The sequence below is a fragment of the Populus alba genome, chromosome 5 (assembly GCF_005239225.2).
Source record: "Populus alba chromosome 5, ASM523922v2, whole genome shotgun sequence".
NCBI lineage: Eukaryota > Viridiplantae > Streptophyta > Magnoliopsida > Malpighiales > Salicaceae > Populus > Populus alba.
The window spans coordinates 22,712,733-22,727,683 of record NC_133288.1 but is presented as its reverse complement, the minus strand read 5'-3'; the positions used below and the strand labels follow the sequence as shown (position 1 = coordinate 22,727,683).

Below are 14,951 nucleotides of genomic sequence, written 5' to 3'. Positions count from 1 at the left end.
TTGGACTTAAATAATACGACGAATTATAAGCCCTGTTTTATGAGTTTTATTCATAGTGTAGGTGTCTAGTTCAGTGTATATATACTGACTTGAGATATATCAAAAACCAAAAAGGAATTTCTAGAATGTAATCAGAGGTACTAAATAAAAGATTATAAAAAATAAAACCATTTTGCAATGTTTCCAATTGAGAAATATTTTTGCAAAAATAACACTACGGATTTCAAGCTCTCATTTTCTCATTAAATGCATCATTAATTAATGATACAGCTGATTAATCTAGCAAAAGACTCCATAATCACCAAGTGACTGTCATCAAACCCTGACAAGAACAGAAGGAATATTTTAAAAAATATAATCTGGAGATTTTAGTTCTGATGAGGAAGAGTACATTTCTGCGGATGAACAAGGGAGAAGTTTATTGCTTGCTTCCCCCATCAAATATACAGAGAGAAAATTATCTGAATAACAGATAAGCAAGTTCATCAACTTCTGTTTCACAGACTACCGAGTGATGCATGAGTTTGTTCAGCTAATGTTCTAAAAGGATTCCAAAAATCCCAACCCTTGCAAAAAACTGGGCACAAGCTTCCTGATGTCATCTCTTCTATACAGATCATGACGGTGAACTTTGTATTCCCTGTTCGTGGAACCATTCTGATTGTTTCCAGCAACTTCACTGTCTATAATGCTCGAGTTTCATGCCCACCAGAAAGACTTTAACGTCGAACTCCAATGCTGAATTCAATGGAGGATTGGAGAGATCAAGACTACCCACTGTTGTACAAAGACCTCCCCCAAGGATGAGGAGAAACTTCAATCAAGAGTTTAATTGTTTGGTTATCACCTGAACCGCATACATCAATACACTCCTCCAAATCATCATCGCATGCTAACAAGACCCACTCAGAATCATCATCCAAGTACTTCAGATCATATCTATGCATGTCATCTAAATTAAACCGTCCTATGATCTCTTGCAATAAATCTTTAAATACCCAATTGTTTGGCATGCGGAGCCGGATTTTATCATTTCCAAACGAGACTTTCACTCTGTGACCATCCATCTCTTGAGATAATCGGCTACTACCTTTAGGTAAGGGCGGACGGTTCCCCAGTTCTGTAAGAGTTGTATGACTCTGGGATCGCGGCATTAGCTTCCGTTCTAGAATTGATGCATGGAGCTCTGCATTGCTTCTGATCTTCTTCAAAACACCACTGCCTAAGTTTTCTCCAAGCTTTGGGTCTTCACTAGCAGCAACAGTGATTGCAGAAGGATGTTGCTGTGTTGTACTGGAATAGCTATGGCTAGAACAGGAACTAAGACTACATGAGGGTGACGGTGATTTTGGTTCGGCAACATGGGAGCTGAAAGTACCTCCCTCAAGCTGCATGCCTGATGGTTTCGGATGACTGCTTGGATTTAAAGTTGATAGTGGGCTATTTCTTGATGAATTTGGTGCGGCGAGTTCGGGGAAATTTTCATAAAAGGAACCAATCTGAACAGAGCCAGGGGCACCTTCGACCGAGTCAATAACGCGTTGGAGTTTCTGTAAGGAGTGACCAACCTTCTTGATTTTTCGGGAAGGCCAGCGGTTAATTCCATGTTGCCTGCATATTCTTTTCAATGTAGTGGGGCAAACTGAAATTTGTGGAGAAAGCAGACAAGAGGCCAAAACAAAGACAATTAGAATTGAAGAAGAGCTTTGTTCGTGTCATATAAAAATAGATTCAGAAGCTGCAGTGAACTTATGAGCTACAGCCTACAGGGTAGTGAGAACTGTTGAGCATCAGTACTTTATCGTGAGGTAACTTGTTCCTGAGTATTGTCATACATACAACTCTGCAAATGAAGGGTAGACACATGCTAATTACGTTGTGGCACACTGGCCACCCAAAATATGAATTCTAACAAACATTCATTATAATAAAAAAATAAAATACACTATAATGGAATAAAGCTTACCACCAATACTCTTCGCAGCATCCTTTAAGCTGCCAGCAAAATATTGCCGAAGAACTTGCAAGGTGATTGTTTTCTCTGTTTTGGTGCGCCTTTTTTCTCCTGGTTTAGTCTTGCAGACACTTGAAAAGCTACCTTCCGCAGAAGTAGAATCTCCGCCATATTTAGTACTCCCACTTAGGCTATAATCTTCTTGATTGTGCCTGGACTCAATGGATTTTTCACACATTACCTTTTCTTTTTCTTTTTCAGATAAAGAGGCGTTACTTCCACTTTGTTGGACCTTCAGGAGACTGGCAGTCCAGGGTGAATTATCTCTAGCATTCCTTTCTGAATAAGGCTCTTTAACTGTTGACATCTCTTCTCCACTAGATCTACCATCCGAAGGTACTAGGACTTCACTAACTGGCAAATCAGTTTCTTCCTCTAGTTCTTTGACTGTTACTACCCGTAAAGTCTGGCAAACACGCTTGATAATGATGGACAGTGAAGTGAGCATTGTCTTCTGCTCTTGGGGATCCCTGCAATCCACGGGCAGGAAGAACTCCAGGACAAAATCTGTTGTACCAGTGTACATGCTTCGCAAGCGGATTGCAACAGCAGCACGCAGTCCAAAAATCCTTGCATGGTGAGAAAGAGGATACTCAGTCTTGCCATATAAAGTTACATCGCCTGAGAAGCAAGGTTGGTTAGTCATAAAGGCTTCCCCAACAACTCCTTGACCTTTTAGCAAGTGATGCTCTGAGCAAGCCTCTAGAAAACCCTGGAAAGCAGGATCACCTACACAGCAAGCATCATCCACAGTAGAAACACAATGATAGTAGTTCTCATTTGAATGCCGGCATCCTCCCTTGCCTTGTCGTATACACGGGACCCAAGTTTGAGCTAAGGGCAATCTATGTGTCTCACAGGCAGCTCTCAGAACCTTTTGAATCTCAGGTAATGCAGCTTGGTAAGACATATCACAGGCCTGGTGAAAGGAAAAAAAGTTCCACCATGATCTAAAAAATAACATAAGAAATTTAAAAGAGTATCAACTTTCTTCTGCTACTTTTCTTGTTTCACCTTTAGAATCTGTATGCTTGGAACTTCAGAACTCCTAAGATCAACAGCCTGCAAGCAAAAAAAAAAAAAAATTGCTATAAAAAACAAGTTTAAATGAATTGCCATCATACTTCTGAATTTAGACATTACATATTGTTTGAACAAAAGGCTCTATCTGAAGTGAACCGGTGAGCAATTGTTGTTTATAAATTGGAAACAACTCAATCACCAAATATCAAAAGCATACTCTTGGTTTGGAGTTTGGACCATAAATACATTTGAAAATGGAATTCGGATAGAAATATAGTCAAGAAGGAAGCCTACGAATAAAAAAATTAAGTCAAAGTTGAACAAGAAGATGAAGCAACCCCAAAAGGTGAAAATGTAAGATAACAAGGCACTGCCATGTAAAATATACAGCAAAATAGAAATGTGCTTATGATATTTCTAAGTGTCTAAACCAAGCTCCAACTTCAAGGTTTCAATGCCAAAACCACTTAGCAAGTGATGCTCCAAAACGCACTCTTCTCAGAGACCTGGTATCTATGTCTTAACTGGTAATCCTTTCCCGCCCTATGACTAGAATTTGAAAGAATTCAAATCGCACCTAGGATGAGAGGCTTAGGAGAGTAAGACTCAACTCCTTTAGTATGGAGTGGTGGGTACTCCTAGGTATCATTTGGTTACTATCACATGATAGAAAAGACAGACAAAGACAGTTGACGTAAAAGGGGCATGTCTCTCGTATATAGAAATCCACTCCAGAACTGTCTCAAAGACAATTAATTTATGTCTTTGTTTTTGTATCTTCAACCAAACATGTTTCTATCTCCTTTTCTGTTCTGAAACACTAACCAAATGCAACCCTAGAGTACAGGAGTTATTTCCCCTTTAAGAGCAATACTTCACATTTTTTGGCAGAGGAAAACAAAGTGTCAAGACCAAAATAAAGATGTTTATTTTTCAATGAGCATCAAATATGTGCCTGTATGTGCATAGATGCAGGCCATACAGAGGCCAGATACTAATGATTGGACATCCAGATTTTAGATAGTTCCATGAATTGAAATATGAGGACTTTCATCAATCATTGGTTTGTTAATGCTCCTCAATGAATTGCTTTTCAGGGCTGCAAAACTGAGCTTGTAAACTGATATGCAGAGAAGCATTTTGAGAATGAAAAACAAACCTCAAGAGCCTTGCATACACTTTCAAGCTCGGGAAGGTACTTGATCTTTTGTGAAGTGGTCACCACCTCAATTACTCCCATGCAAGTCCGGCTACCTTGTTCGAAAACAGGAAGGGCAAGAGTTCCACGTACATCACACTGCTGAGCATGATTCACTCGAGGGTATTCATCATTTCTAAAGAATCGAACATCAGGAGTCCACTCAGGAACCTTGCCCAAGAAAACCCGACCAGGCATGCCAACCGAGTCCTTGGAGTCCTCCTCAGCAGAAAACTGATATTTAACTGATATGTCTCTGTAACTTGCCAATCTCTCACAGCTGGGATCAAGAGCAAAAGGTTGATCATGAGTTGTAAGAACACGTCTGCCTCCTCTATTAACAGGGACCCATATTTGTATAAGAACATCTTTATTTTTCGTTAAATCTTTAATGCACTCCACCGCCTTAATTAATCTCCTCTTCACAGTAGTTCCAGGACTTGGATTCGGAGCAGGTCCTATCCACCATCGTTTTCCTAATTCAGAACCTTCGGTTGCATTGTATGCCGAAACCGCAATCTCACCAACAGGACTTCTGGACTGGATATCACTCAAAGGAGAATTCCCTGGCAACAATGGTATACGGCTGACTTCTTGACTGCCCTTTTGGGACAGACTAGACGATGGATTACCACTGTTCATCTCTGGAGATGGCCACATAAATGAAGGATCAAATAAGGCAGCAGAATTCGACAGACTAGGATTAAGAAACTCAGATCCATCCGTTGCTTCCACCCAGCAACCTTCTAACAACAATTCATCCATGTAGTCAAAGTCCATAGCTGAATCAACCGTTGCACCCAGCATCATACCTGGTGATAAAAAACCATCTTCCATCATAATCTTTTCTTCAAAATCCAAACCAGAAGCACTGAAAAATATCAGCTTTTCATCAGATGACAGTGATCTCTAAGAAGAATCCAGGTCTTGCGGTCTTCAGATGCAAACAACCTGTCTGAATTGCCGAGACACAATAAATATCGTATACAACAGCAATCAAGATAAAACAACATATTCTAGAGAGAATTGGATGTATGAAATCTCTATCCTATGTTATTATTCAGAGAATGTAAAGGAAGGTTTCTACAAAAAAAGTGGAAGTTTCTCACTTTTTGCAATTTAATGTCGGCCAAAGTAGCAGAGATAAAAAAGATCATAGATCACCACTTGCCAGCGACTAACACCAAGGTCAACCAAAGAATAAAATCCCAATTTCAAAACCACCATATCTATCAAAGCAGCATTATGTTCTTGAAGCAAATTCTAAAAAAGAACAAAAAAAAAAACACTTTCCACAGATTATTACAATATGGTACCATAACACCTTTCTCACTTTTGATTCAAGATCCTAAATCTAACCACAAGAGATAAAAGAAATCAAAAATAATAATAATACCCAGAACACCAATTCACAATCTCAAACTGATTCGCTAATCACCTCCAAAACCAAAAAAAAAAAACACAGAAACAAAGGAATTACAGCTCACTCACTATCAAAGATTCTTGAAGATACCCTCAAAAGGTACTATCCTTTTTCATTATACTCTCTTTAATGTCCGTGAAGCAAGAAACAAGCATTCACAAAATCCTGTCCCTCGAGAAATCACCTCCACAAGAGAAAAACAAAAAAAAAAAAAACAGCCCTTCACTTTCTTTCTCCCATAGTAATTAACTGAGGCAGTTTAGACTCTGGATGTATGGTGATTCCTATGATTCTAACTAGCTGTATTATCAAGAAGTCAACTTGTGGTATCCAAATAATCAAACCAGAGGGAAAAAAGTGATGTTCGACGTATGTTATACCCAACCCATTTTTTTAAAAGATTGAAAAGTCAAAAGCAGAATAACAAGTAAGAGCAAAGGGGGTCTATTTCTTTTTCTAATAAATTTAATATTTTTGTGCTCAGCACATTGCTGATCACAAATATAAGCATCTAACAACATAGTAGATAGTAGATGCAATTTTTTTAGGCTCGACTTCAAATTAAACTCAAGGATAAGCGGGTTTAACAACATTTTAAACTTTTTTTTATTTTTTTTACTTAACTATACACTAAGCTCAAACAATTCTAGTAAAATATCAAACTTAATTTTCTTAAAACTTATTTCCACAATAAGCCCAAATATTTATAGATTAGACAAAATACAGGCTCAATCCTTTTAGGCTCGGTTACATACTAAGTCTAAGTACATGTGAATCTCATTAATATTAATGTTATGTAAAAAGATATTTTCATCAGCATTAAATGTTGATGCAAGATACTTTTTCCTTACTAAGATATTCAAAAATAAAAAACACTTACAGAATTTTAAGCAAAACAAAAAAACTTAAAAATACTAGAATTATAAATATCTGTTAAACCATCTAGATAGAATAATTCATGATCTTTATTATGATACACAAAAATTAAAAAACAAATATTATTATTCTTAGAGTTTAATATTTTTTTATTATAAGGTTATTTATTTAATTATTGGAGGTTCTTAAATGCTATAAAAATAAATTTCACCACCAATCCTCTCTCTTCTTGACTCTAAAATTAAAATATTGACGTTATCATGAGAACATCAATTTTTAAAATAATCAAACACTATTCCTAGTATATTATATCGTGTGAGATCATCAAAAAAGAGAACCAGAACCAGAACCGATCTCGAGCTCAGGTGGAATCTGACAAGTTCAACGTTGCTAAAATGGGAAGTGGGCGTGTGCCACTTCTGACAATCAAATTGTAATTAATTACGGATTCAATAACGAGGGAACTACAGGTGGTGCACGTCCATGGCTGCGAGTGGGGAGTGAGAGTTGTCTGGCTCCTTGTCTTTTTGTTTAACGTTAGGTGGTCTGTTTTTTTTAGGTTTTATTTTTTATCCAAGTATTGTAAACATTTATAATAAATTATTGAATCATTTAAGATACGTGACTCGGACGATTCTTTTGATGTTGATAGAAGAAAAAAAAAACATTTCTTTTGATTCATCGACCATGATTTATTATAATTGATTGACTAATCAATCTCAATTATGTTGTTAATTGTATTTATTTTCTTAATTTTTTTAGATTTTTTAAAAATTTTATGAATTTTATTATTTTTATTTTTTTGCTATATGTGCTCTCTTATATTTAATTTTATAAAACTCATTTTTTAACTTTTTTTTTTCCAGGACCACAGTTTAATTTTTAAAATAAAATAATATTGACTAGGATTATTATGTAATCCGAACAATGATATAATCCAAACCAAGTTGTACCTGTTTAGAATAAGATTGTGGTTATTTTTTAAAATATTTTTTATTTTTTTATTATTTTTTATATTAGCACGTCAAGGATTTAAAAATATTAAAAAATATTAATTTGAAATAAAAAATTAAAAAATATTAAATTTTTTAAAAAATATTTTTGAAATATAAAAACTTAAAAATGAAAGCTGAGAGATTCAAGCATATTCTATTCTTATTACTATTATATGAAATACTATTTTTTTATATTTTTTTTCCTCTAATGTTTATCAGGATACGACTTTATTTACAGATCACACTGCTTACTGATAAGGACCGCCCCTGTTAATTAATTAATTAATTACCGACGTTGATCTGTGCTTGAATCACTTTCATTTTCTTTGTTTCTTTCTTATTTTATCCAGCAGCCTGCTGGCAAGAACACCACCCTCCCCACCAGGGTTGGAAACCAGGATTTGCTTACAAAGGGCGTGTGGTTTCCAACCCCGAGTTTTAATTTCCTTTGTTGTCTCAATCTGACGCGCATGATATGATAATAATATGAACATAGCAAGAAAAAATGAATCCTACAAACCACACAGCAGATTGCAATTTTAGATAAAGGGCATCCAGGAAACTTGCATTTATTAGATAGGATCTTGTTTAAACAGTAGTAGTAACTGGTAGGTTGTTTCGCTGTCATGACATCGCACAATCAGTAAAGATTAGCATTTGTTTTTATGCTTGCAATCTGGAAATCCCTCTTCATTTATTCAGTTTGGTGTCATCTTCAGATGCCTGGTCTCACATTGAGATGAGATGCTAGCTTCTGGCCCAAAGATTTATCAGCCTGCATCACATCATTGCCAGTATTGCATTTGCAGTGAAAAAGTTTCTATGGAGATCCGGTATACATGACACTACATTGTTGTAAAAAGGGAGTTTTACCTGGGACCAGTATGAGATCCAGATGCTGCGAATCTCATGCGTGACGCGCGGTTCGGACAAGGCATCAACCCATCTGCGAACGAAACGTTCTTGCCTGGGGATAAAGAAAGAGAAGATTAAGAAAGAGATGATGCATGATCAGTTCTGTAGTTTATTCAGTTATCAGAAAGTAACAGCAGATGCATGGTTTACCTGTCTGGTGCCCAGGATCTGTATCTCTCTCCAGGTTGCTTGAAGTTGTTCTCCTTCTCAATGATGCACTGCATGAACCACCAGAGGTGCGTGTGTGTATATATGTTAACAGACCATCCATTTAACTAGGAGCTCTATAATCATACAATAGCTTTCCAATCTCGCTAGTCCTGTTCTTGCTCTAGACATCGTAACCGGACCCCAAACACTCACACACAGAAACACGAGATTCATGCAAAAGACAGTTTCGTTTTATGACGGTAGATCCGAAAAGAATAAAGAAAGAAAGAAACTGACCTTCTCACGCCTTCCACTGCAGACAGCAGAAGGAATGGGGAATCTCTCAGCGTGACGAGATGGATCATGCCTTGACGGGAAATAGTTGACCTGAAGAGTATATGATGATAACTCATCAGAACACAAACTAAAAGCAAAAACACATAAAAATAACCTCAAAATAGGCGAAGCAGGGGAGAATGATCCAATTAAACAGAAGGTGAGACAGCGCGGCTTCTAATTAAAGTAGTGTGCCCAAAAGAGAGGGGGGATAAAAGGGGAGATACCTCCTCATCCCTGTGCATGAAATTCATGAAACCTTCATGATGATTGTTGTGATGAGCACACTTGGGAGCATTAACTGGGAGCTGCAGATAGTTTGGTCCAAGACGGTGTCTCTGGGTATCAGAATAGGAGAAGATTCGAGTCTGGAGAAGCTTGTCATCTGAGTAGTAAATACCAGGAACCACAATAGCAGGGCAGAAAGCAAGCTGCTCATTTTCAGCAAAGAAGTTATCGATGTTCTTATTCAAGACCAAGCGACCAACTGGCTGCAGGGGCAGGATATCCTCGGGCCAGATCTTTGTTACATCAAGTGGGTCAAAATCAAACCTGTCTTCATGGTCGGGATCGATTGTCTGGATGAAAAGTTTCCACTCAGGATAGTTGCCAGCTGCAATTGAGTCGTATAGATCTTGAGTGGCATGACTGTGATTTGCACCTCCAACTTTAATTGCCTCGTCCTCTAACAAACATTTCACACCACAAGTGGGTTTCCAATGAAATTTCACATAGTGTGCCTTTCCAGCCTTGTTGATCAGCGTGTAGGTGTTGACACCAGCGCCTTCCATATGTCTATAATCTTGTGGAACACCCAAATCATCAAAGAGAAAGGAGAACATGTGCAAGCTTTCAGGATGGTGGGAGAAGAAGTCGAGAATCCTCCAGTTCTCCTGAATGTGAGACTTGGGGTTGGGCTTAAGGGCATGTACCATGTCTGGGAATTTCATTCCATCACGGACGAAGAAGACAGGGAAGTTGTTTCCCACAAGATCAAAGTTGCCCTGAGTCAACAAGAGAAGGTAAGGCAAAGAGAAAAAGAGAACTGGAACCTTGGAAAGTTAAAGCAATCAGCTCCATCCAGTTAACTAGAATTAATTTATTTTTTCAGAAAAGAATGACGCATCAAAATGAAGTTTACAACGCAAAAGGTTAGGAATAGTGAATTTGAATCCATCGATCCCTCTGAGGATATGATACATCTGCCGAATCAGTCTACACGAATGATTGTCTGCATCGTCATCATCAGTGCCTCACTCACATGCTTTCCTCCACTATATTATAGTAACAGAAATATCAAATAAGACCTCACCTCTCTGGTGTAAAACTTCACTGCAAAACCACGAGGATCCCTCAGGGTTTCAGGGCTGCCACGTTCATGGATAACTGTGGAGAAGCGGACAATTACAGGCGTCTGGACTCCTGGGGCCCGAAGAAAATCAGCACATGAGAGGTTAGAGATATCATGGGTAACCTCAAAGAAACCCTTTGCACTGGCTCCCCTAGCATGGACAACACGCTCTGGAATCCTCTCCCTGTCAAAATTGGCAATCTTCTCCACCAGATGGTAATCCTCAAGCAGGATTGGACCTGTCAAAGAAAAGGTTATCTGCAGATCAAACCTATGTGTACCAATACATGACAATCAAAAATACATTGCCCAAACAACTTGGAGTTAGCCTCCAAATCATACCACAACAATCATGATGCTAATTATGGCTGAAAACAACAAAGCCAGTACTTGATCTGGGCTAAGCTAACAAGTATGCCCTTCCCCATCAGGTGTGCCCCGGTTCATGATTCAGCCTGCTTTCTATTAAATAAGCTTGAACCAGACCATCCAACCTCCGATCGAAAAACGAACCCAGCCCAAATCCTTTGCATCTGATCACAAAGTTCATGTTCTGCCATTAAATTTGCTAGCAGCACAATTATCTCCACAACAGTACAACAATTCCTTACCTCTTTCTTACATAAATCGTAATCATAACTCTCTAACTATGCTGTTTAATTCCTTCATCCTCAACGTTTAAAGCTCAGACCACACATAAGAAACATCGGATAATAACATATCAAAATCCAAAACCAGACAAACATATACCTTAACAATAGCAATTAATCATGTTAAGCTCCGAAAGGTAACAGTAATAGATATCATATGTTTTGAATAAAAGTACCTCTAGATCCAACTGTCAAAGAAGAGTTGTTGTTCCAGACCGAAGCACCAGAATTTGTAGTCCAGTATGGAGAATTGAAAGCGCTTGATGGACGGTGCTGCCACCACCACCACCACCACCACCACCATCAGATCAGTGTTAAACTACAAACTTATTTAATTTTACGCAAAAAAATATATATTTTCTATCAAGGAAAGAGATGAATAAAGAATCATTACCTTGTAAGGATCCATGATGAAAAAGACAGAGAATTTTGAGGAGGTGAGAAAGAGAGAAACGAAGAAGTCTTCGTGGCGGTTAAGGAGAGGTGTGTGGGATTTATATTTTCATAGCTGCCTGCTTGTGCCATGCACATCCATTTTCTTTATCTTTATCTGGACAGGGACGCGACGGTAAAAAAGGATATTGGCCACACGCCCCGGTCCACCCGGGCTTTTTTTGTAATTGTGGGTGTTCAACAAGGTTAATCCAAAATCATTGTTTCACGTATTAACAACCAATCTCTTGGTTGTCACTTGCTAATTGAGAGGATTAAATCTTTTTTAGTGGTCTATTTAAGAAATTGTAGTCTTAATTTGGTCTTTTAAATTTACCTAATTTCCATCCTCCTATCTTTCTCTTTTTTAAGTAAAAAATCACATTGTAGGGTTTGATTACTGCTTCAAAAGTAAATATATAGTGTACTTTTATTTTTAAAATACATAAATATTTTTTAATATTATCTCGAATTTATTTGATGTCTGTATATTTATCTTTTTATCTAAATATATTTTTATTTTTTATTATATTTATTTTTTCTAGCACGATATAGAATAAAACTGGAAAAATATAAACAAAAGAAGAGATAAAAATAAAAATAACAATTATTACAATAAAATAAATTTCAAATACTTTCGAAAAATCACGCTGTCTCCATCTCTCCTATATCTCACTCTCTTTTATCCGGGTAACCAAACACTAATTTAAACACTCATCGTGGTATTTTACTTGATAAAGGATCCACGTGGTGAAATCATGATTTGTTTATGGAATGGAAAGGGTGGCAAAAAAAAAAAAAAGATATTATAATAATAATAATTGAGAACGGCTTCTTTCCATAATACCTTATCCAAAATCTGGATGTTTAGCTAAAACCAACCCGTATCCTCGCATGGCAGGAGGTGACATGGATGACTCATTTCATGACACGTATGTAGAAAAGCCTTGAAACGCGTGCTCTAAACATGTCCATGACAGATACGAATGAAGAGGTGCGGCTGTGGTTTTTTACGAGAGAGAAGGTTCCAAAAAAGATTCTAATGGGCCTAGCGGTGTGAGCTAGGCCACAAGGGATGCTGTGTGGCCCACCGTAAGCCGTAAACGCATAATTCTCTTGATTTCACTTCCTTTTTTTTTTTTTTTTTTTGAAAGGTGGTGTTTTCATTTTTTTTTTTTGCATAGAATGAAACGAATTTCGTTTATATTTCAATCCAATAAAAAATATATATTTAATCAGAGAATAAAATTTTCGTGAAATAAATATTTTAGGGAAATAATTTTCGGTTTTAGTATAAATAGAAGAGGGAGTTAGCAATAAATAAGTTTTTTTTATTATTATTGAATTACAAATTCAAACTTATTTTTATAGTGCAAAGATTGATTTGAAATCTTGATTATTACGTGGGGATAGTTTGCTTTATATGGGATTATAAATGTGAATTTAATTTTAATAAATGAAAATTAATTTGGAAATGCTACTTAATTTGAATAAAAAATATTTTATTTTTATGAGTTTTATTTCCTTTACATTATAAAACCTTTACCCAATCATGTGGGAAACCTTTTGAAAAAAACTCTGTTATTTTTTGGAAAATACAAAAACTGTAGCGTGATCTGATATAGTCATTAAAGTACAGGGACTTGAAAGATAATTTACACCAATTCATCTTAGAAAAAAAAAATTGGGAAGTGAAGTATATACGGCCCGCTACAATTTTGGCTTTTAAAAGTGATTTTGCTTTTTGAAAATATATTTTTTTAGCACTTCAATGTAATAATGTTAAAAATATATAAAAAAAATTATTTTAATATATTTTCAAATAAAATTTTATTTTAAAAATTACTTTATAATACTGTGTGTTATTATAATCTCAGATCAATAGGTATATATCTCAAATGTGTTCAGCTTTGCTCATAAGCTGTAAGAGAGAATTTGCCTTCCTCTGTGCTCTATTGCTTGCACTCCATTAAATGTTCATAAACACCAAATTGAAGTGCTGCAAGCATGAAAGATGAATTGTTTGATCCCTGCTCAAGAACAACTGAAGTTGCAGATTCTTTGTTTTTGGGGGTGCCTTCTTCATGATTTCCACAGGAGTTTCAATGAATGAGAGCCGTCCGATCTCATCCCGCCCCTCCGGATGCGATGCAAGAAGTAGAAAGATTGACAGTGCTTCATCTACCGTGCCCAGATTCCTGTCACTTTGTTCTCGGCAAGCATTGATAAGATAGATAAAGCTGCTACAGAGTTCTCTTTAGCTTCAGTAGTTCCACTGTTCAACTTCTATTGTAGCTGGAACGGCTCTCTCTTTAGCTACCTCTTTAATTTTTTATTTTTTTAAAATCATATTGATTTTTGTAATGTTCAAACTAAAGGAAAAGGAAGTTTTTTGATTAAATGTTTTGAAACAAAACTTACTCGTCTTAGGAAATAAGTCTTATATAATTAAATATATTTTGAATTTCAAAGGTGTTATAACATCATTATGACATCATAATTTTTATGGTAATGAAAGAATAAATAATGATATTTTATTGGTTATTTTTTAAATCTAATTTTAAAAAAATACAAGTAGAAAAAAAAATCTATATAAAGATATTTCCATTACTTTTAATGAGTTATAATTTTCATGAAAACACCTTTAAACTAGCTCGATTTTACAAGGTTAATTTAAAAAACTTGTGATTCAAAATTTAATCTAGGTTATAAATTAAATCATAAAATATATTTATCTGGTAAAATTCAATTAATTTGGTTGAATTGAACTATAACACAGTTAACTAATCTAAATTTTATTAAATCAATTTTTAAAAAATTAAAATTAAACGATGTTATTTTATTAGAAATAATTAACTAACTTGCAGGTTGATACCAGTAACAAAACCCTTTTCTAATTCAGTTCTTAAGTCAGCTCTAACAAGGTTTTCTTGCCTTTTTGTGGTTCCTCAAGTAGCTTATTTTTATGCTAATCATTGGTTTTCTTACTTTTTTCGTGTCATAAAATGGACCGTTGTTATTATTATTGTTGGCTGTTAAACATTCAAATTTCTAAAGTTCATTTCCAAATACGAAAATCCTTGATATGCTTCGTGCAAACAGCTCTGATACCCTCTCCTGGGCATTCATGTGGTGTGGTGTGTGTTTTGTTCTGAATATAAATTTTAAAGTATTTAATTAATATATATATATATATATATTATAGTTTTGTATGTATTTTATTTAAAAAATAATTATTAAACAAAATTATAATTTATAATTTTTTTTAAACTTGTATTTTCAAAACACAGCCGCAAATGATAATTCCACTTAGATTTGATGATTTTGGTAAACCCTGTGAGAGACACGAATTTAATGGTATGATTTTCTGTCAATCCTTTTTCATTTAAAGCAAAATTAACCCTCGAGTGCTATGGAGACGAAATTCAATCAAAACGACACCATTTCTTTTAAATATTAATTAAATGAGTTTCTTAACTTTTGGCATAATCCATGTCAAGGGCCAAACCAAAAGCTTCTTTCTTTTTATATGATGGTAACAATTTCTTCATGATCCTAAAAACTTTCCCAAAAATCAGTTAAATCAAT

General features: G+C 35.7%; 2 protein-coding genes across 5 annotated transcripts; both read right to left on the bottom strand.

Moving 5' to 3' along the window:
• Positions 1–341: 341 nt before the first annotated feature.
• Positions 342–6,065, bottom strand: LOC118061923 (protein NLP5). 4 transcript variants are annotated; one of them, XM_073409037.1, is made up of 5 exons: positions 5,345–6,065; positions 4,197–5,190; positions 3,029–3,076; positions 1,967–2,933; positions 342–1,642 (listed from the first exon to the last, which is right to left on the bottom strand). In XM_073409037.1, exons 2-5 carry the CDS (start codon positions 5,073–5,075, stop codon positions 771–773), a joined length of 2,766 nt encoding a protein of 921 aa, XP_073265138.1. In that variant the 5' UTR covers positions 5,076–5,190; positions 5,345–6,065; the 3' UTR covers positions 342–770. The 4 variants fall into 4 exon arrangements, with proteins under 4 accessions (XP_073265138.1, XP_034931441.1, XP_034931442.1 ...); XM_035075550.2 differs by having other exon boundaries at positions 5,727–6,065; XM_035075551.2 differs by having other exon boundaries at positions 4,197–5,186; positions 5,727–6,065.
• A 2,001-nt stretch (positions 6,066–8,066) lies between these two features.
• LOC118061924 (catalase isozyme 1) lies at positions 8,067–11,482 on the bottom strand. Its single transcript, XM_035075553.2, has 8 exons — positions 11,326–11,482; positions 11,108–11,204; positions 10,243–10,520; positions 9,158–9,934; positions 8,892–8,981; positions 8,595–8,662; positions 8,403–8,496; positions 8,067–8,304 (listed from the first exon to the last, which is right to left on the bottom strand). The coding sequence occupies exons 1-8, from the start codon at positions 11,338–11,340 to the stop codon at positions 8,245–8,247; spliced, it is 1,479 nt and encodes a 492-aa protein (XP_034931444.1). The 5' UTR covers positions 11,341–11,482; the 3' UTR covers positions 8,067–8,244.
• Positions 11,483–14,951: the final 3,469 nt, after the last annotated feature.